This window comes from Tenebrio molitor, chromosome 4 (genome assembly GCF_963966145.1).
Source record: "Tenebrio molitor chromosome 4, icTenMoli1.1, whole genome shotgun sequence".
Classification (NCBI taxonomy): Eukaryota; Metazoa; Arthropoda; class Insecta; order Coleoptera; family Tenebrionidae; genus Tenebrio; species Tenebrio molitor.
The window spans coordinates 24,898,242-24,922,045 of record NC_091049.1 but is presented as its reverse complement, the minus strand read 5'-3'; the positions used below and the strand labels follow the sequence as shown (position 1 = coordinate 24,922,045).

Here is a 23,804-nt window from a genome sequence, read left to right as displayed (position 1 = left end):
TAAGAGGAACGCAATTGACATCGAAGCTTTTAAATGTTTTTTTATAACGACTGTTGGAAAAACAAATGGTTTACAGCTGATTTTCGTACTTACAAATGTTCTGATAAAAATTATTTTTTTTTTAAATCTGTGTTTAAATTTTTTGTTTATTTTCATTCAATAATAATAATTACAATTTTTACATTAAACATTTTTTTATATTCTTGATATAACGTCAAACCATATACAATGTTACAAAATGCATCAACTTAATGAATTATCATAATTAATGTAAATGTAGATACCTTGAAACTAAAAACAATATACTTTATTGTATTATAATTATAATAACACCAGTTAACACCTTTGATTTATCAGTAAATTATGTACATTATGTTCTTGAGCTTAGATTAAAAAATTATTAAAACATTTTTTTTAATGAATACAACAGGAAAATGGCAGTAATTATTAAAATGATTTAAATTGTCTAATTTCTGATAATATCAATTACAGTCAACTGTGTTTCATTTATTATTTTGTTATAGGAATTGAATTGTGGTGATTAAAGTTAGGTTATGTCTCTGGAAGAAATGTCAAAGCGTGCCAAATGACCAGACGACCATTTGTTTCTGAACGCTCGTTACAATACCAACCTGACTTGCTGTGTGCTCCTAAAACATGTTTAATGTCACACAATTTACTTGACAGTTTCAAGGTTATGCACCACTAATCTCAATGATACTTGAAGAAAATTAAAGATGTTTTTTCGTATGTTTTGTGTCAGTGTTTACCCAAGCTATAACATCACTACATGTGTCTTACGGCGCTTCCTCGTAAGAATCCAAATATTTGCTCTTGGCCGAAAAGTGTGCAAACAATAACTGAAAGAAGCTTACCCGTGACATTCTAACTGTTTCTGGACTCCGATCTTCCTCATCACAACTGCAAACAACGGCGAGTGGGCCTCCATCGTGATGTACTTCTTTTCGTTGTCGTTCAACTGTCTGAACAATGCCTTCTTGTCGATGTTGTCAGGATCGGTGATGAGCGGCAGGAACGCGTACGTCGTACCTTTGTGATTTCCTTGCAGGACAAACTTCACAGCCGACCACACAGCAATCGTCGGGAAAGAGTTCAACTGCTCGAGATCCCCTTTCTCTCCTTGGTACTGCACTTTGAGTCCTTGCCCGGAGATCTCCAGCCTTCCTGTCAAAGTCTTCTTCGCTTTCGTTGTTTTCTTGTAGGCGAAGTAGAGCTCTTTGAGAGGACTCTGCAGACCCGCCAAACTCGTCACTTTTTCGTTCAAGCCGACGGATCCTAGGTAGTCGACGGAGAAGCTGTGGACGCTACCGTCGGCGATGGCGATGCCGTTGTCTTGGGCCACATCCGTGAACATCTTCTCGATGCGGGCCTGGACGCAGTTCTTCGTGTTGGAGCTCGAGTCGGATTCGAACATGGAGTCGATCTTTTGCTTGTAGATGGAGTAGACGCTTCCGGTGTCGCATTGGTCGTCCATCAGGCGGAAACCTTGGGAGTTGTTGCTGCCCCGGCTGCAGATGCTGGGGTTTTTCGGTTTGCGCACCAGCTGGGCTCCCGTCGGGGGCACTAGGGGCACGGGGGGCAGGGCTGGAGGGCGGGGGATGACGACGCTGTCCATTATGATCATCTTGGGTGATTCTTGTCAACTGGACAGACGATCTGGAAAAGAAACAACTCTCAAATTTGGAACTTGAACAACAGAAAAATTTGTTGTTTTGTGATTTGTTTGTCTTCTTTTTAATTCAAGCATTCTATTTTCATAATGAGCAGCTTTATGTTCATCAAAATCTTGCAGAATTTTATAATGCAAATTAAATGCAGTTTCAGATGTTTCGTAAAGAAAGAAGGTTCGAACAAAATAATAAATCTTTGCTTCCTTGATAACTAGGTAATTATCAATCGTATAAGTAATTCATAATTTCTACGTTTTTCACTCTAATTAATGGAGGTCGCTGATTCTCGAATGAGTCATAGAATTTATTTCCATTAGAGTAATAAATTAAAGTAAATGATATTAATGAGATCCTATAGTTGGCGCGACGAACTAGTGGAGTAGTCACGAGGTGTTCACGTGATAGTTTCTAAGCGGCGTCATGAAAAGCTTGATTTACACTGCCTCCCCTAATTTGAGTTTTGTGCGGGAAATTCAAATCCTACTACTTTTAGAATGGATGGAAATTCGGCTGCATGCTTTGAGCTGCACCATACTTTTTAACGCGCGCCCTTTAACCAATAGGAAACCATTCCCCAAAGGCCACGTGATCACGTGTATTACTCCACTGAGTAGCCGCACCGACTATAGTAAGAAAATACCATATCGCAGTTTTCAACTGAAGAAAAAATTGTTTGCTAAGAGGACAAAAATATGAAAATTTGGCCAAATTCTGGGCAAGTTCTGTCTCACTCGCTGGTCTTAAAAATGTGCAATATACGAAAAATCCCACACAGAAACTTCAAACATTTTCGGAAATAATTCGCAGTGTTATTTTTGAAAGAATTCAAATTAACGGTTTTAGGTTGTACTAATGGGGTCCGTTCGGACCCAATGACATCGTGGGGTCTGAACGGACCCTTGCTGGTTCTTTAAGGGTTACGACAAAAATGTGAAAATCTGGTCAAAATTCTGGGCAAATTCTGCCTCACTCACTGGTCTTAAAAATATATCTACAATATATGAAAAATCCCACACAGAAACTTTCAACATTTTCGGAAATAAATCGCATTTTTGAAAGAATTCAAATTAACGGTTTTAGGCTGTACTACTGAGGGGTCCGTTCGGACCCAATGGCATCGCGGGGTCTGAACGGACCCTTGTTGGTTCTTTAAGGGTTACTTAAATGTTTGGGTGATTTTGTAATTTTTAGACGTATTGTAGTTCACTACTAATTAGTACTGATTTTACTACACGCCAGGAAATACTCACTATGTTGGTAAATATTCGAAAGTAGTAGCGTGGATTCTCACATAAATTACATTTTTATTGCCTTGTCATTTTTACAAAGAGAACTAATACAGTTTAATTCGTATGTGAATCTATTCTGTTTAGCATGTGAATCTGAATTAATTAAAAATTGGTGACTTTACTTTAAAAAAATCTTAAATGTCTATATTATACTAGTTGATTAATTATGCAGAATTTTAAATATTTAATAATGAGAAGCCTCCAGGGACTCGTTAATCATTATTTTATCTCATCATAATTAATGCCATTATAAATGTCAATAAATCCCATGATAATTTTATGAGACTCAGATCTGGTTGTCCCCTTGACTAATTTACGATTTGTTTGCTTTACGATGACTGTGACATCTTTATTCAAAATCTCGACAGTAAATCATTAGTTAGGTAGATGTTACACGTCTTTGAAACAACTGTGTGCTGGCACTAAGTGCATCCTCTGTCCAGTTCATTTAACAAATTACTTTTCATGTCATCACTAACCTATCTCCAAGCGATGTTAATTACTACCTTACACAAAATGCTCATCAGCGTCAAAGCTGTCCGAAGCTTGACAACACGATCTAGACTCGTTTATCAATTAAATATGGGCGCCTCAAACTGTCTTATGTTCAATTTCCTGATAATTTACGTTCGAAACGTGACAAGTTAATAAGTTTTAACGCAGAATCATTCATGGCTCAAAAGGCTTAATTTAGATAGATTTAATAATTAATTAAACCCTGAAAAATATTAACGTTGTATTAATGATTTGCTATTCTGAAGAAAATAAAATATTTAAAAAAATAAATTTTGTTCATTCTTCGGTACTAATGTCTAACTATCTGGCAAAGAAAAATCACACCAATTGAAAAACGGAACGCAGTTTACTATAGTTGGCGCGGCGAACCAGTGGAGTAGTCACGTGTTAGTTCGTAGCGACGTCATGAAAAGCCTGATTTACACTGCCTCGCCAAATTTGAGTTTTGTGCGGGAAATTTAAATCTTACTACTTTAAAAATGGATTAATTGTCTTCTGGATCAATTAACGTTTTTTTTTGCTGATCACATTTCACAATTATCTTGTTCTAATCCTGTGATTAGTGGTGTTAAAAAGAGCTTGTATTTAACACTAATCAAATTACACCAATTAGAGAAGTAGTTGTTTGAATGCCGTAGAAAGCAAAAGAGTTATTATCTGCGTACTCGGAAACCGTGATGCGGAGTTACTTAAATCAGCTCGTTCAATCAATTTTTTTCTTTGATGATGTGATGAAACTGAAGACATCTAGACAATAATTATTGGCCTCGGGTTGTGGTGGGGTCGCAACAGCTGGAAACGTAATTGTAAACCAATCAACGATAAAACGAAGGTGCAAAAATGTTCCAGTATGTATTATTCATGGGCACCCTTTAACCGTGAGCCGACCCTGGGGCGCCGAATCTCCCCAATCCGAACCGGCCCTGTTAATCCCCGAGGGCCCGTTATTCCAAACAAACAGAATAAATTAGAGCTCTCTGGATTGTTACGAATGGAACAGATGTTGTGGCGTCGGCCATCTTGTACATTACAAATTTCCAATATGATGATGGGTTACAGTTAGGTCATTATTTCGTTGCGTAACAGTTAAAGCCGTCGTTACTGTTATCTCGCGGCCGTCGTTAACAATCGACGTGTTCGACATGTGTCGCGCGTACCTCTCGTCGAACAATCGACCAGTCTTTCGGTCCACAGTCCTGCTCCCACCTAGTTCAACGGAATTAATTGTTCGCTAAGCGGGTCAGATTGCATCTTCGCGAAGAAATCGCAATAAAAAGAAGAAAGTTGATCGACTAACAACGCTAATTTCTCTGCAGTAATTTGTGTAATGGACGGGTAGTGGTCGAGCATGCCTTCCACTAGTAATGATCTCGTCTTCGTTCTGTGGTACTTGCAGTAAACAAGACATTCCAACAGAAGGGGCCAAAAATTTGTTTTTTGACCTTGTCATGGTGCCTGTGTGATTTAATTGGTCGACTATTCGTTTGAGAAGATAATAATAATAATGAAAAATTAATTAGAATAACACTAACTTGTGCCAAATGGACATTTTAGCAGTTTTAGAATTTTTGGCTGGTTTTCTGTTTAAATCTGTTCAACTTAAAAACTAATGAATCGATTTTCTTCGAACGAATATTGTTTGAAAGAGACAATTCCTGATGTGTTCTGCACGTTGTTTCATCACGATACGACGTCAGGGAGCTCCACAATAACGATCAATCTGTGTCGAGTACATCGCGGTCTAGTGAGCTCGCCTCGCTTTTACTGTCTCGTCGAATTTAAATTAAGCGACGTGCGGTCGATTCACCCCACGTCTTACATTTCTTTACATTTTCATTCTAAGCGTCGTTCTTTTATTATTTTATTTATATTTTATTATTTATATTTCTTCTAATTTATTAGAAGTTAGTGTTAGTGTTAGTTTAATTTCTTAATTTGTTAATAGATATTTACGATACAAGTGGGATAAGAGCATTATTAACAAACGCGTGCGAAATTTGCACAATGAGGCGAAGCCGAGTTGTGTAATCGCACAAGTCTGTTAATGATGCGTTATCCACACGTGTATTGTACAATACTTTATCGACGCCCGCCCAGAATAAAAAATCATTTTTTTTCACCGAAGTGGGAATCTACCACTACTAATAACGTAGAATTTAATATAGTAGGTAAAAATTCACAACAACTAATATTTATAAAAATATATCAATTGTTCTTGTAGTTGAATGTTTATTAAATTTAAATTTTGATTAATTGTTAAAAAAGCATGCATGAAAATGGGTGTGGTAACGAAAGTGCGTGCGGTAATGAAGTTCTTATCGCACGTCATTCTCATTTATCCCACGGGCGTAGATAAAGAATATTGTCGCACGCGCGGGTAGCAAGTGCGACAAAATGTTTTATAAAACGAGTGTAATACAGTTTTTTTTTTACTTTGCTCTTAATTTGTTTGGGTTGGTAATTCTGTTCTGATTGTTATTGTTTGTCAACTGACGTTTCATTTTGTTGAATATTCAAGGTCCACTAACATAAATTGCGTGATACTGCCAATATGACAGAAATAAAAGTTTCCAAAAACAGTATCTTAATAGCCTCCATTAAAACACTATTTTTGGTGTTTTAGTAGTCATTAAGACGCAAAGTAGAAAAAACATTATAAGATAGATTTTTCGCTGCCAAATTAGTTGCAACAAACAACCCGTTTCTGTGGCATTTTCTATTTTTTAGCAGCAGACGAATTTTTCCTGTAAAACAGGTAACTTTGTCAATGTGGCAACGCCGACTGGAAGTGATCCATGTTGAGACCAGCGCGCTGAATATAGTGTGGCCGTGAAAAACTCCTTTAATCAAAAACACCTGTTTTGTAATTAACTCCTTAATTACTGACACGACGGTTTTAATCGAGCGTTCTAAATTATCGCCAGTTTTTTGACAAAACGTACATTTACTTTTACTTTTAACAGTCGAACCGCAATTGCTTGTTTCTTGCCGACCTCAATTTTGAAAAATTTCATGTTGGCAGAGGCCGATTACTCTGCAAATATGTTTGAAATCGAGTGTTCTGCAAATAGGGGAATTTCACTGAAAAACTCCGATTGGTATTTGAAATTTGCATAGTTTGGGGTTAGGAAAGGTAAACAGCCTGCCTTTCACGTTATTTGCATTTAGTTATTTTTGCGGCTGGTTCGGGAATTACTGCATGTACGACGTGTCCGTAAAGATTTATATGAATCTTGTGCTGGAAACTTTTCCTAGAAAGGTCTTGGAAATCCGAAGACAACTCGGCCTAGGATGGAGAAAAGTGTGTTCGATTTATGGTTTCCTCGATGCGATTTTTGAAAGAGTGAAAGAGCCCCAGCTCTCCAAAGAAATGACTCAGTAATTTTTTTTTATAAAAAGTAATACATATCTTACCAAATATTATTTCTTAAACTTGAAACCTACAATTCTTCCTTCAGCGTGCTAGATTTGACACATTCACACCTTACTTGCGGTTGTCACGTTGTAAATGTAAACGAAACATTTCCTGTAGCTCTCTTTTTACATTGGTTCAGTTCTAGGTCCAATTTTAATTAATATAACATTATTCACTTGTAACTTATTTTATGTGTAGATGACATAATAACTTACAAACTATAAAATCTACTTTTACTATGACCTCTCTCTGCATAAATCAAAAACTGTTTACATGTGTCGTAATGCGTTTCCTTTATATTTTTTTACTTATTATTCAAGTATTCGAGCGTAAAAAGATTTGTTATAAATTGTTATCGGTAGTTAAGTTGGTCCAGGAATTAAATATTTTTCAGCATATTTTACATTTTAGAAGACACAACTTCTTCTTCAGTTCCAAATAACAGTTAAGTAAGTAAATCCCACATGTCTTTAATGGTATTGATCAGCCAAATTCATTAAAGTAAACAAGTTTGTCATAAGATTTTAATAACGTTTAAGTTTTTCTAATTGTTTTTACAGGAAAATCTTAATATTTTTCACAAATTTACAGATTGTAATCATCAATATAAGAAGCAATTTTCATAAATAGATATTTTCAAATATGAAATTATAAAGTACTTGTAATGAAAAACTTTCTTACATACTCGTAATTCACAAAAGAGATATAGTAACATTGGTCCCAAATGAGAATCTTGAAAGACTGCCGCGGAAAAAACACTGGACTGTTATGACTGAGGGCTCTTCGACTAGAGACCGTTATTGCGCCCATATTCCATATACCATATTCCGGCCTGACCCTTGGGTGGGACCACTGTCAAATTCGAGTGTTTTCAGAGGATATGGTCACTGGAGCAGCATTCGCTTCCTGTGTATGAGAGTCCACCTCTGAAAAAAAACCTCTTCCAACTACAGTCCGGTCAGGGATTTGAACCCCGGACCTCCCGAATTTAAACCAGACGCGTTTGCCACGCATCTACGGGGCTGCTGTTCAGCAATCTTTGCTATCCATAATTTCATCATTTTCGATAATGAAATAATACAATTTGTATTTAAAAAATATCCAGACGTGAAGGTTTTATAATGGGTCTAATACATGAATATGCTGAGAACTGTATCGCTCTGGAAGGAATTTTCTCATGAAAACGACGAAGACATTATTTCTGACGATCGAGAAATGAATGTACATGTCATGAGAGCGTTTGCTTTAATGTGTTTTTAGTTTCAGCCAAGTGGATCGTTTCAGCTGATTATGCATGCACTATCATCCATTCTTTTACGTTTATGTGCTAATACCACGGCCAAGCGTTGAACATTTTAAAGCTTTCATACTGTAAACACCAGACGGTTTTCCATAGCTCACATTTTATAGCAGCCATACCACTCAGGTTTTTAACAACGTTACGACCCAGCTACTTTACTTTTATTATACACATATTTTTCGGTTTTACAACTGCCCGGTCTTCGATATCATATTTTCATTCTGGACAACAGAAGACTCACCTATTGGTGAATTATTTCTATTAAGGTGCGAAATTGGATCAATAAGAGTTAAACTCTTCAAGTTATTCGATCTTGATGCAGAGCGGATGTGAGTTAATGAATCATGTGAAGAACAGCGTAGTTAATGGAGCATTTTACAGAAAAAAAGTGACAATGCTTCAAAGATAAATGTTCATTCAGTACAAAAACGATCATTATATTATTATCGTGTCGTGTTTAGTAGCCAACATTAATTACCGAGTTATGTAGGTTTTGCATGTCCTGGCTTACGTTTATAGTTGTTTTATTGTTATTATAGCAAAGTATTGTTTAACACAAAGTGTATCAGGTGTTGTTTATCTGTTACTTGTTTGGTTTGTGTTTTGCTAGCGAATGAAAAATCCTAGAAAATTTTCTCAATGTGCTGTGCAAATTACGTCGATGAATGGACGGAATAGAGAAATATTTCCTTTGAGAACGTTTTAATTAATTTGGATTTGATAACACAAATACTTTAGCATGTTTTGCACTCATTTGTAGAAACTAATCACACCACCAGCATGTTGGCACAAAGAGATAAAATTGTCTCTTAGTATGGTGAAAGAGAAAGTAAAGTAATTTTTTAACTGGTTTACAAATACTAATATGTATAATAATTATGAAACAATATTTTATAATTGGTACTCTAGAGTTGATTAGATTGAAAATAATACGTATAATGTTAGGTTAACGGTACCTATAATGCTTCAGTCTTGAGGAAACAGAGTAGACTATAAATTTTATTTTAATAATTTCTACATTATCATGGGATACATCTACAAAGTGATCAAGAACAAAACAAATCAGAGCAGGCGTTTGCAAATTATCGGTCATGTCGTAGCGAAATTCTATGCAAATAAGCGTTCAATGCATGGGCGTAGACAATTTGTGTTTCAAAAGCTACTTTATAATCTTAGACGTTGGAATTATAATTGTGCATTTTATTATTATTATCTGATAATGGAGAAAATTTATAAAAAAACAAGAGCAACATTTTACATTCGTAAGAATGCGCAATTTACCAGCTTTATTGGGAAACGCGACGCCACTGGTAAGCAGATTTAGTGGTGAACTGTCAAAGAAATGTCAATTTTAAAGTAACGGTGTTGTCGTTAACCTTGAAAAAAAAAAAAGTTTTCGGATTCGGCAAAGTTTACGGACTTTTCCTGTAATTGTAAGCAACAATTATCCCAGAATAAGTGGAAAAATGGGTTTTACCATTGGAGATAAGCATTAATAATGAACTAATTAATATGTAATAGATTTTTCCAGAGATAGGCAACCAATAAAACGACTGTGTATAGCAAGTATACATATGTGTACGATCAAGCTAAGACAGACGTTTCGATGAAAAAACAGATGAGGTTGATTTGTTTTCTTGTTGTTCTTGATTTTTATTATCTTAGCCAGGTTAAAAAGCTTTTACATAATAAAGGAAGGTTATGAAAAAGTTTTATTGGTGGTGTTAAAAACATAAACTTTATGATTTTGCTTAATATTTAGTAGTAATTTTGTTACAAGTAAAATTTTTTAGGGACATATTTAACTATTTAATGATTTTTTCAACACTTATCATAGATTTTATCAAATAGATTTCCGCAATATAGTTGCTACAGCGAAAGGATCTTTAAGTGGTTGGTGGCGTAACATTTTACCAATGAGTTCTTATTTAGTCCACCACGGAAATCTATGACGTGATTGTCAATATATCATCAAGCGTAACTCCTTGGCTGGAGCAAATTTTGAAAATATTCAAAACTGATTAGTGACAAGGTTTTAATTAAGTGTATGAATTATGCTTCGAATTTCAACGCACAGTAATGAAAACAGACACCACAAGACAATTTTTCAAAGCATCAAAAGAAAAACAAAGAAGAGCAAGAAAGACCAAGAAATTGAAAAATTGAAGTAAGTACATTATATGTTCAGAACAAAATAATCTTTGACTTTTTATAAAAACTGAGAAAAATGCATCAACGACCTTGATTCAAAAAATCTACAAGATGGCCAACAGAAATTTCTGTCATTATTAACACAGTGGAGCTGTTGCTGTACATATCATAAGATTCGAGTTCTATCTTTCTACGTAGATCATTCCATTTCCAATTCCACTTGGCAAAAGAGTCTATTGGAAACAAACTCCTCCAAGAAAGTTCTTTGAAAGATATTACTGAAGAATATATCCTATTGATATTGTGAAGAAAGGAATATTGGACGATTGGTGACTAAAAACCAAACCACAACAAAATGTGTTTAAGGAGACAAAGTCAATGCAGGGTGTGTTGCAAATCCCCATTCTAGAAATTCAGAAGAAACTAGTTTTCTGCCTTCTAGAATGTCGAAGTAAAAATGTTATTGAATTCATGACTGCCAGGACCGATACAATATTTTAGCTGTAATTGTATTGCCCTGTCAAAATCCTATGGGTTCATCTTGTTCTAGGAAGCAGAAGCTCTGTTATCTCAAAACAAAATTGGAAGAAATTAGACAACCTAGCTTCTAACAACAGAAGGATCTACCTGACAGTCCTGGTCTGGTCTGCTGTTATTCTCGAAACTACCAAGACAGGTTCTTAAAGCTACTATCAAGGAAGAATAAGCAAGGAACGAAGAAGTGTTACAAGAGAGGCGGATAAAGATAAAGAAATGAAGGAATTGAAGTTTATTTTAGAATTTCGGGACGAACTAGTTTTTTGTGCTTTTATGAAAGTTGAGAGAAAAATGTTACCGGATTCATTGAAGAATCTACAAAAGAGCCAATGAAAATGTTGTTGGTGTTTAGGTCAAAAGGGTATCTTTCCAAAGCAGATTCTTCCACTTCGAATTTCTGAATGTACAAGAATAGACTATACAATTTCATTTAGCAAAAGAATGTATTGAAAGAAAAACTGCTCCCAGAAAGTTCCCTGGAAGCTATTAATAACTTATAATGAGGAAGTGCCATTATCTCAAAAGAATATAGTAGAACAATATTTTTGAATTTAGAGAATCTGAATTTTAGCAACAGAATCGGGATCTGGCAGACCTAGTTTGGTCTTTTATTGTTCCCAAAACTGAAATCGTACCGAAGAAAAAAGGTATAGCATATGGATCTGAATGAAAAAGGAATTAAGTTACTGAGTTAAGAATCAGAACTTCTGTAAAAGATTATTCAACGGCGCATGAAGAAAAAATCCCGAAGACTAAACATTTACATCTTTAACTCAGATTTTTTCAAAATTTAAATTGAAGAATTCTCCAGGATGACTCAGTTTCTTCACTAACCACTAAACGACAATTCTTTTAAATCAGAATTAGAGATTTCAAAAAAAAGTTAGAAGATATTGTAAATACTTATAAGTACCCCGAGATCGAAAAAAAATTTGACTTGGCTGTGACCAAGAATTTCAGTTGGCAATTCGTTAAAATTTCAATTATCAGATGTCAGTCTTAAAAGTTAGGTTAGTGATTTTGAGAATGTTGAAATCTTCTTGATTTTCATAAAGAATTTTGTGTGACCCGTCGGTTATAAAAGAATTTCCTCAGCTAGTGCAATGAAACAATGAGATTTAAAACTTCCGCACCTTTATTTAACGTCACGATGAGCACGAAGCATGCGCACGCCGCTTGTTTATAAATCGATCCAAGATCGACCAATCAGTATTATCCAGTGCGGTTGTTGTCGGTTGTGGGGGCTCTTATTGTCAAGGGGTAATTTCATGCACAACAGACACACGATAGAGAAAAAAGTGCAAATCTTTTTTAAGGATAAGCTGAACTGTACCAAATTATAGGTTAGTTTCTTGGATTAATCTCTGCAATAATTCATTGTTCACCCTCTTCAATATTTTCAGCTGATCTTTTTGTCGGTCATCTACTGCCTTTTTTGCACAGAAGACTACCTGTTTCCAAAAACATGTTTACGCATTTGTAGACTTTCTGGGCAAGTTGTTGGTTAAGTGCCTTGAAAGTCCGGAAACTTTTGTTGAAATTCCTCAAAAACTCGAGGTGTCAAATGGGACCAAGCCTTTCTCCATTGCTGAAGAAACACTGGACAATGAAAATTTGTTGCTCTAAAGTGAACATATTGTAATAGCAAATTTTAATAGTCAATAATTAATAATTGTGACCAAAAGTTGGCCAGTGACAGCTCCGGGCTCCCAGGGGGTTTTTCGGGGCAGAGGGCGTGGGTTCGGATTTTTAAAAAAATGGGCGCCAGGCAGCTATTGTCTTGAGCTGGTTGTTGCTTGTCCAGCTGCCGGGACAAGTGCTCAGATCTTACTCGTCGAAGGTAAGTAAAAGCAAACGCTTTCTGATCGTTAAACAAATTTTGGTTTATTCGGTTACTGCAAAATTATCCACAGAACAGTATTTGGTGGTTCGGTACTGGTTCACACGAATGCGATAATGGTTCGCTTGTAACTACTAGATGAAAATTGAAAGATGCGGAACCAGTACTTTTTGGTGGCCTTAATATCTACTTTGGTCGTAACCAGAAAAGCTTTTCTTTCACATGTGACCGAATCTTAAACTAAACATGATATTCTTCGACGAAATAAAAGATGTTTAGATTCCTGATGAGGAACCTCCCGAACTTAGACTTCCTTCTGATCGAGCTAATTATTAAATGTAAACTTAATGAAACCCAAGGTCAAGATTGGGGTGTCACCTTGACAAAAAAATTAAAATTGATCCTGATAGGAAAGTTTAAATCGGTGAAGTTCCGAAACGTTAAATTTGACTGAAATTTCTTTAAGTTGACACTGGAGATTGAATGAAAAGGTTCTTACAAAAAAATTCTAAACATTTGCAAAGTTTCAAAAAATTTAGTGAACATACAAAAATTATGAAAGCGAGAAGCGAGAAATTCGAGGCGTTCCTAAATTTTGCAATGCCGCGGTAAAAAATATGGCGACTTAGCTTTATGACGGGTCTGTTGTCTCCTCGAATAGCGTCCTTTTGACTTGCGGTGTGACCTTGGCGATACGGTGCTCAAAATAAACGATCGCCTCTGCGAACGATGTTCTCCAAAATGGTCGCCTCTGCGAACGATCTGGCTACGAATCGCCCTGCGAACGATCTGGCTACGAATCGCCCTGCGAACGACCCCTAACGAATTGTCGTTAGTGTTGTGAAAATCGGAAGATTCGGTAATTACCTTTCAGCGAAAAAGGGGGTTCTTGGCGCTAAATCGAAGTCCTTCCGGCACTCCTTTACTCAAAAATTTTCGGTACTCTAAAGTTGCGATACGGTACTGGATCAATTCATCCAAACGGGATTGACTCTAAACTGGATCGAACCACCCCTAATACATGGTCTTAGTGAAATGAATTCAAAATTGAACGATAATTACCTCTATAGTGCGAGGGGTCACTCGACCACGAACTCTAAAAGGCGCTTCGCTGGCGTCGCTTCGACGGCTCTCGACGAAGTGTCCGACTTCCGCATTTTTAATCTCGGTACCGCAGTCCCATAAATCGCGAAAATCGTCACGCGCGCGATTCTCGACCTTATTCAGTTGTGCTATAAGGCGGGCTGCGCTTGCGTGGTACTGCGCAATCAAAAATGTGCATTTCCGGTGGTACTACACGTGCGCGTGTCATGACAGGTGGACCGTCATGGCGTCGGTTTGTTTACCTCGAAATTATACCGAGCGGGAGAATTCAGATTTTGGACGGTATTGTGTCGGTAAGTCGTGCACGTCTATCCTGATGTTAATTGCCGTAACTCGCAGGTCAAAAAAAGGACAGGAAGAAAGATGGGGTTGAAAAGAAGGAGATGACTTTCCGGCAAGTTACTAAAGAGGAAAAGGGACCCAACATTGCCGTACGGTCACCTATCGCTGAGAAGAGAAGAAGAGAAAGTGAAGAGAAAGAGAAAGTGAAAGTGGGGTTCTGAAAGATAGGTTGCAGCTCGCCAACCTAGAGGCGTGAGGCCACCTCAGCCTGACATTTGCGGGGGTAACATGTGTTCTTCCAGCCCCCCCGTGGTGGCTGGCACAAATGACTCTAAATTGAAACTTTCCGCTTCCGGAATGAGCGACGTAAAAAAACTTGAAGGCAGGGTGGGCGCGTCGCGTTGCCAAATGCCGTGCGTTAACTGCTAGTTCCGGGTCTTCGAACTGCGGTCTATTAGCCCCGCGAGCATAAGTAGGACCTCGTGGCCTCCTACTCCGGCCAATCGCCATTGTGGCGTTTCGTAACGCTACATAATGACAATTACCATTGTAATGACATTTGAATTAAATTTTTACGTGCTGCCAACTGAAGTGTATTAATCATGGCCATCTCGATTTTTTTTATTTTCGATCGCACGGTACCTACTTCTTCATGTGAATTGTGCCAAATAGAATTTTTTTTTTCAAAGCATTGTACGAAACAAACATTACTAATACTTCCAACAGCTTTAATGACAAGCGATTCTTGCTTTTTGTAAAAGTATTATTGAAAATTATTTGCGTTTTGGTACTACTGATCCCAAAACGAAAAATATTATGCTGCGCATAAGAATCTCCAAAATAGCAATTTTAATAAGGCAACAAAAAAAAAACAACTTTTGTCTTGGTTGGAGTAAGTTAGTAGTCCACAGGGCGGTGCGTTCGGACCAGCGCTGTGTAATTGTCGATCACGATTTCGAGATAATTAAAATGATATGCTCAGTGCAAGAGCCGTAAATAACAAGAGACAAAACAAAACGAACTAAGCAAGAAGTGTGTTATTAAGTCGTAATAACGCCGCTGGGGACCTAATAAACTCATATACATACTCACATCCGGAGAGTGAAAGTTAAACTGTAATGGATGATTTAATGCGACCCAGCCGTAAGCGACAAGTGTAATATACAGTCAATCCGACTGGAAACAACAGAGAAAAAGCTCGCAACAGCGGAAGGTCAATCGATACAAGGTCATCGAGAGGCTTCGATCCGCTCTTCGAGCCACCTCAATTGAAGATGAATATGCATGCGTGGCAGGTACCAGAAAATGTAAATCCGTGCGTAACACCGCTCGGAAGCAGCAACGCATGCGAAACGCAGTTACCAGCGGAGCTTTTAATACCTTCGTGGTCTATGCGCGCCATTTAAATTCTACATAAATAACGTTTCACGCTTTTACTCGCGAAACCGTATCGACGAGAAGAATCGGCTCGTTCAAGTGACACAGATGCGATCACAAAAGTTACATTCGTCCGGGAACAGTTGCGGTGCCCGGAAAAGCCCTGAGGCGCACCCGCCGATTCCTACATAACGATTTCGAGATCGTTGCGGTACAACTTGCGGACCGGAATAATTCGCGACATGTGTTCGATGCCACCTCTGGTATACGCTTTTTACGCGGTTGATGAGTATTATAAAGAGATTGCGCACCGTTACGTCTTATTTTGAGCGATCATTTTCCTTTTTGTTTTTGTGCGAGGAGTCGCGCTTTCTAATTCGATTAACGGTATCGCCACGAAGAGACGTCTTGAAAGGGGTGGACTCGGGGAAGAGAATACTGTTACAGCGAAAGACTACAATGGCAAGAGATGAAGATTAGCTAGCATGTTGCTAATGGGAAGTTGTTGCGAAACTACTTCTGATACACGGTGTGGAGATTGGTTTTGGTTGAATTTTACGACTCAAGAACCGTAGACAACAGGTAGAAGCAGAAGGACGGAATTTCCATGGAAAAAATAAAGAAGTAGAAAATTTTGGAATGTAATTGCTGCAAAGAATGATGAAAAGAGGTCAGAACAAAAAATTTAAAAGTAATAATTATAATATTGTGGTTTAATCATCAAAGCAAAGGTGGAAAGAATGAAGCAGACATTTTGGTGGTAGATGTCTTGGATTTTCTCATGGGCTATGAGTCATATCTGCGCAAACGACGAATATCGGTCTCAAGCAGGCGCTACAAATCGTTTATTTCTCCACCTTCGCGCAGATATTTCCAAGGTCACAGCCCATGACAGAATCCAACACCTCTACAATGGGATCTGAAATAGGACTTAGTGCTGAACGTTGGGGCGTTCCATGAGTCAACAATGGTGTATTTTGCTTTAATTTCATGGATTTTTATTTTATGATGTCTTTCTGTTAAATACGATTTACAAAGTCCATTGAACAGTCCAAATAAATTATTATAAAATCGAATGTCATTAGTTAAGAAATAATTTTAAAAATAAGAGCTATGAAGTGAACATTTAGAGTGAAACAGTTGCTACAAAAACATGATAATGAAATGTAAAGGAAGTGCGAATGAAGAAGCAATTACAAATGAAATATGTAGAGTAAAATAAAATTACCATATTTTTTCATAATAATAGTAAAAATACAGAATGGAATAAATACAATAGATAAAGAGATTGAAATGAAGAAAAATCCTAGAGAAATCAACAATTGAAAATTAAAAGAAATGGAATGATTGCAAATAGAAAATACTATAATATTTTTTATTGTTGTAAAAACAGAAAAAATCCTGATTGAAGAAAGGAAGAACGAAAAAAAAAATGTAGGTTTGGTACAGAAAGAAGAAAGTCGGAAACTTTTAAGAGAAACGGATGACAAGGTTTCAATAAAAGCAAAATCAAATTCTTTAAAGATTTCAAATAAAGAGGCATTTACAACGCAGAAGAAAGTATCGGGTGTTCATTTAAATTTATCCTCAAAGCTGGCGTTGAAGAGTCGATTGTGAACGTACCACTCGCACGTCTGCAGAGTAAAAACACAAACAACGCAAAAAGTGAGGTTAGATTTAAACACCCGATGTTATACAAGTGCTTTGATAACTTCAATCCGGCCTCGATATCGTGCCCACCTTTATAATACTAATAATAATCCCTCAAATTAGGAATTTCACTCTCTGTTGACTATTATACAGGGTGACTTTGAAAGTTGTGCAGATATTTTAACCACGAGCTACTGGCTTCATGTAGAACTCGGAAAAAATATTTAAAAAATTCTATGTCAAAAAATAAAATGACATTTATTTTTTGAGCTACAATTTTTTTAAATTGCTTTTAGTTTTCTACGTTGTCCTAACAGCTCGTAGGTAAAATTTCGGCACATTTTAAAAATACACCCTGTATATCATGTTTTATAAAATGTACGCCAATGCGAAGTAACCTATAGCAAATATGCTTTAAAACAAGAAAACCGCATTGGTGTACGTTTTATAAAATATGATATACAGGGTGTATTTTTAAAATGTGCCGAAATTTTACCTACGAGGTTGTGGAACAACGTCGAAGACTAAAAGCAATTAAAAAAAATTGTAGCTGAGACAGAATGTTTTAAATATTTTTTCCGAGTTCTACATGAAGCCAGTAGCTCGTGGTTAAAATATCTGCACTACTTTCGAAGTCACCCTGTATATTATTTAGTGAATAAATTGAAACTTGTTAATTCTCTTTAAAAAAAAAAGTTACAATACAAACTGTCACAGTGCAGTAAAGTGTATTGAAGATTTTAATAAGCAACTACCTGTTGAACATCAGCACTTCCTCGTCAAGCTACCACAATTACAAACTCTACTACCACCAGTGTAAAAATTTTCGTTTTGTTTCCCATTAATTGAATTTTCGACCTGTCACGCTTTCTAACTCGATTATAACAAGTTAATTCGTTTATCTTCGAAATGGTTTGAACAAATAGTTCCAGGAATAGAACGCTTCCTGCTCTTATCCTTTACAGTTAGGAATCAAGTCGGTGCCTTTAAGTGATTGATTGACGTTAGACCCGGTGCATGTTAACAACAGTTAAGTCGTTGCAGCGCAGAGGACTCGTCGAGGAACTATCTGACTCAGTCGTAATTAAATTCGTGACTGAGTTAAAGACAATGGATGGTTTATTGCCGACAGAATGAGTGGATATGTCAGTACCAGTTCTGGATAATACGTAAATACGGAAATAAAATTAGTTAAGGGATTAATAAATTTAACTTGATTTTTCGACTTCTAAGCAAATTTTTAAAATCATAAATTTAAGCTTTTTTACATTTTAAAATATTGGTAGCATGATCGTTGTTAGGGTAATAAAAAAAATATATTACTTTATCTACCCTTGCTGTTAAAGTAGCACTTTATCTACCCTTGCGGTTAAAATGCTACTTGACCTTTTGATTTGAATAGATAGGAGTGAAAGCACACTTTAACATTTGCTATAGAAAAAAAAACTATTTTATTATACAGGGTGTATCCGAATTCGACCGACAAACTTTCAGGGCAGATTCTATGATCAAAAATAAGCTAACGACTCTTAATGCATATGGGGTCAAAAATGCTTAGTTTGCGAGATAATCGGCTAAAAAGTTCTACCAGCAACAAAAGGAATCGGGTGGAATTTTTTGATGAAACGTACAAAAATAAAAAGGAGGTATGTACAATTTACAAAAATTGTCAAAATTTCGCCCCCCTGTTCAATGCACAGATACCTAACCCCATAAAATCCAAGGAATTCAGATCGTAATTGTTTTTACGTTTTTGTTGATTATCTCGCAAATTAAGCGTTTTTGACTCCATATGTATTAAGAGTTTTATGCTTATTTTTGATCGTAGAAACTGCTCTAAAATTTTGTCGGTCGAATTCGGATACACCCTGTATATATTTTTATAAAATCGAAATTAGTGTATCTATAATAAAATTATTATTTAGTGCATCCAGATTATCTTTTTTTGCTCTACCACTACTAATTCTAGTCCAGGAATTGAAGTAATAGAAATATCAGAAACAAGTAAATCACACACTATATCATCAACAGCTGAAATAGATTTTTAATAAAACAAGATATTTGTAGACTTAAAAAGACCATCTTCCTTATTGAATATCTTACATTTTTACTTAATACATTATTAATTAATATAGCAATACCACTGTCATTCTTGCTACTTTTAGCATTGCCACAAATTAAGCCTGGCATTTATTCCACAAGAGAAATCTGAGATATTAACATGACTATTAATGAACAATAACTGAATGTAGTTGTTTATAAAACAATCATCCTAAACACCATTTCTTGTGATTTTTGGATGGGTAAATTTCATACGAAGTTCATCATCATCATTAGAAGAAATACTAATGTTCTTTAATTCTCCGCAACTGGTTTACTAGAATCACGTACAATTTATAAATTGTTTCATTTTAACAGTGAAAGATGCACTTACTCAATTAGTCGGTTTTGAAAAAATAATTGTTTGGTTTATCATTTTGCTCCACGCAAAAAGAAATTTTTTTCGAACATGTAATGCAAAGACGAGAAACTCTTTTCAAGTGTCAGATGTTTGTCAACGATCCATTCCCCATTAATGGATGGCGTGGCTTAATTTCGTGCTCTGCGCCGGACCACCGCTGCTTGAACTGGTAGAGCAGCCCCGACCATGAGAGCCCAAAGAATGAATAATGAATGAAAAATCTGTTAAAATTATTCTAGAAAAGATGACCTTGACAAGAATGCGTCATTCCAATCGTGAACTGCAAGAACATCACATACTTCGCGAGAATGCATTTAAAACGAGTTATATGAAATATTTTGAAAAGAAAAATTATTTTGCCATTTACAATATTTGAAAAGGGGTCGAAAATGAAGTAAAATTGGTTGAAATCAAGCTAATATTTAGGATTTTAAAAATCATTTAAAAGGGGTCCAAATCACACGTGGTCTAGAACTGGTATTATTGACATGACTTAATTAAAGTTCCTTCATAATTGACCGTGACCAAATCGAAAATCGACCCAATTGTCCCCGAACCGAAGAGTAAAAGTGGTTTTGACCGAAACACGAAGAAAGTGAAGAATTTCCTGAATGATTAACGTTTTCGTGTCGGAGGTCGCGTCGCGTGCGCTCATTTACATAAACACGGGTTAATGCTTTCGACGGGTATCTCCAGGTATTAATCATCCTCGTGTTAACGACTTCGAAAATTGAACAAACTCGATTCGCTCGATAACGAATTAATTTCTCGGTCGAGGAAGTGCGTTGGTGCGACCGAATCCGGTCGAATTCGGCCGAAGAAAGGCGCCGTCACATTTGAATTTCATATTTTGCGTAATGTCGTAATGCGGGAGATCGGATGTAATGAGTTTTGCGCCGTTCGAATACATTAAAGCGATTGAAGAGGCAATTTGGGGGAGATGTCTTCGCCGACGCGGCTGCTAGTATCAATAAACGGGGATTTTTTCGGATTATTTCAGAAGTGGGATTTACGCGTAATGAGATTTCCAGAGTGGCAGTTCTCGAAGAGCATATTGCTCTGAAAAACGGGTCAAATCAGGGAAAAAATACACAAAACGAGAAGTAATAATAATAATAGTCGGAATCTTTTTGGGACTAGATACAAAGCATTAAAAAAAATAAAGATTTCCAGATGTTTGTCAAAGTTCCATATCCTCATTAATGGGTGGCGTGGCTTAATTTTATGCTCTGCGCCGGACCACAGCTGCTTGAGTATAATGGCCACTGATGGAGCGTCCCCGACTACGAGAGCCCCAAGGAACGAATAATGAATGAAAAATCTGTTTTAATTCAAGATTCTAGAAGAAAAGATCGCCTTGGCAAGAAAGTGTTTCCCTAAACGTGAAATGCAAGAACATCACATAGGTACTTCGCGAGAATGCATTTAAAACGAGTTAAATGAAAAGCGAAAATGATTTAATTTTTAAGGAAATAACCAATAATGCTAGGGAAATTTTCCCACAATGATAAATGAAACAATTATTGTCAAGCTTTTTGTTCATAAAGTTCTGAATAAGCCTGTACAACTTGCCACTTCGGTTATGTAATCGAAAAAGGATATTATTTTTTTTACTCCACCTAATCCACCTTGTATTACATCCTTTTCTCGCTGCCCTCCTCTGTACATAAAATGTTTCACTGAACATGAGGGATATATTTCCACACACAAAATGGAAAATAAAATGACATCCGGATCTGACAGCATTCTGTTAAAGGACTGCGTTTTTCCATTACTTGTCATTTTCCTCTCAGATCTGGCGTATCCTTTGCTTGGAAACAGTGTGTCTGTCCCGTTCATAAACGAGGGAAAAATTTAAATTGAAAATTATTCACCTATAACACTTTACTTTGTATCTTCCAAAGCCTTCGAAATTTTATTGCATGGTACCATCTCTCTGCAGCACGGTTTCCTCAATGGTAGGTCCGTCCAGAGAGTGAGAATTATATTTAAAATCAACTTCTAACGTTCAGGATTGCAATGTCGAAAACATAAGGAGCTCGTTTAAATTATAATTGACGAAATAGAAATAAGCGAGGTGAGCGCACTACACGCCACAGATTAATCATTGCTGCGCTGCTACCTGACATCATATCGTGACGAAACAAAGTGCAAATCACAACCAAGACTTTCAAGCTTCTTGTGTATTTAATTTGAAGAAATCGATTTATTTATTACTGAGTTAAAAGAAAACAAGTAGACAAACAAAAATTCCAAAAGCTGCTAAAATATTCTCTGTATTGCCTAAGCAAAATAAAAAAGACACTCCAGTTTGATTTATGTGCATGGATGTATGGATTTCAAATATATCCATTTAAAGTAATGTATTTATGTATGTAACAAGTATCCATAACGAGATAGTGCAAGAACTCGTACGACAACAGTTGTGATAGAAAAAGTGGAAGGTAATAATGAGCGTCCACATACCTGGTGGATAAAATGTTGCAGTTTATATCACTTCAGGCGCCATTTTTTTAACTACTTATCAGGTTGTTTTGCATACTGTGACGAGAACAAGCGTGTCTGTCTGGTTATTTGTTTGAATCCACTTAACTCCGAAAGTTATGAATCGATTTTCTTCAAACGAAGCCTGATAGAGGGGGACAATTCCTGGTGTGTTCTGCACGTTGTTTCATCACGATACGACGTCGAGGAACTGCATGATAACGATAAACCTGTGCCGAGTATATTGCGGTGTAGTGAGCTCGCCTCGCCTGGATTTTAACCTAAGCAGTGCGGTCATGTATTCTCACGTCTTATATTTTTTACGTCGCAATCATACTTGATTCTTGATTACTTCATTTCATTATTTTTTCTATTTTGAATATAATTAAATCAAAGCAAAATATTTCCAGATTTGTTTTTTTACATTTATGAAACACTGTACACACGCATAAAACCTAGCCATGGTTAAATGCGGTAGTACGAAAGCTCTTAAAATGGTTAATACCGTTTGCGCAGCTTTTACGATCAACTTTCTTTAAACCAATTTTCCGTATTAAATCTTAACGGACAAATAAAAAATAAGACGTTTACGACTGTGGAAATATGTCAGCTAAAGCGTAAAGCTCTACATTGTCTCGAGGAAAACCCTTCTGACTCGCTTTATTCTCGATTCAGCAGCAGTTAAAATATTGTTGAAAATAGCCAACAGAATTAATTGCGGTTGAAGAGAAGGAACGGTGTTTAAATAACACAATGACCACACCAAATTATGAATAGTTAATGTTACTCAGAACAAGGTTAAGTATCCTTTAAATTCAACTAGCGGTACAATTGAATGTTGGCCAAATTTTGACCCAGTGCTTCTTCCTCATAAAAAATTATGATGTCTTTGTGTTGAATTTGCAACGTCCATCATCTTCTTTGTATTTATTGTATTCCGGTGATTGATTTCTGGTGGAGGCGACGGGGTCACATTTCGATCAATCAAATCCTTGACCTCCAAGAAAAAATGAACTTGAGACATTCGCCAAGTAAAGACCATCCCAAAAACAAGTTTCTTCCAAGTTTGGCAGACAGCGGAATGCATTTCAGTCGTCGGTGATAAATCACATGATGTAATGGTCATGGATTGAACCAGTGTAGCAACCCAGAAAAGCTGACTGGTGTGATTTCACTCGGTTGTAAAAACTGGTAACGATCGAGCCATCATAACAGGAACACAGTTTCTTGATGGATGATTCTGTAGAAAATGATGAATGGCTGAATTTACAGGTACGATGGTGTAACGCGAGTTTCTGAGCAAAACCAAAAGATGCTACGAGTACATCTGAGTCATAATCGAAATGTATTTATTTGTTGACGTGATCAACTTTCTCAAGTGCGGTTTTTCGTTTTATTGCAGCATAAACAATCTGTGCTGTTTTGAACGATTCAGCCATTAATGTGTGGTTTTGATCAATTTGTTTCTACTTGTTATTTATTTATTATACGGGTGTTTATTTAAATTTCACCTCCAAATAGGTGTTGAAGAGTCGATTGTGAACGCACCACCGATTACGATCACGGATCAACTGTTTAAATCTAACCTCACTTTTTGCGTTGTTTGTATTTTTACTCTGCTGATTGACGAGTGGTCCGTTCACAATCGACTCTTCAACGCCAGCTTTGAGGAAATACTGACCCAGCATTCGCCTTATCTATGAGACC

The 23,804-nt window shown here is 36.5% G+C and overlaps 1 protein-coding gene and 1 long non-coding RNA gene across 3 annotated transcripts in view; both read right to left on the bottom strand.

Annotated features, from left to right (window-relative positions):
* Positions 1-23,804, bottom strand: part of LOC138128796 (uncharacterized) — a 42,520-nt gene that overhangs the window by 6,643 nt on the left and 12,073 nt on the right. For both annotated transcript variants that reach the window (XM_069045004.1, XM_069045005.1), the window contains exon 2: positions 876-1,677. In XM_069045004.1, the coding sequence (XP_068901105.1) occupies positions 876-1,645 (770 nt within the window). In that variant the 5' untranslated portion in view covers positions 1,646-1,677. The remainder of the gene's footprint in view (positions 1-875; positions 1,678-23,804) is intronic.
* On the bottom strand, positions 12,758-13,922 carry LOC138128610 (uncharacterized). Its single transcript, XR_011158799.1, has 2 exons — positions 13,802-13,922; positions 12,758-13,753 (listed from the first exon to the last, which is right to left on the bottom strand). It is a non-coding gene; the product is annotated as an uncharacterized lncRNA (long non-coding RNA).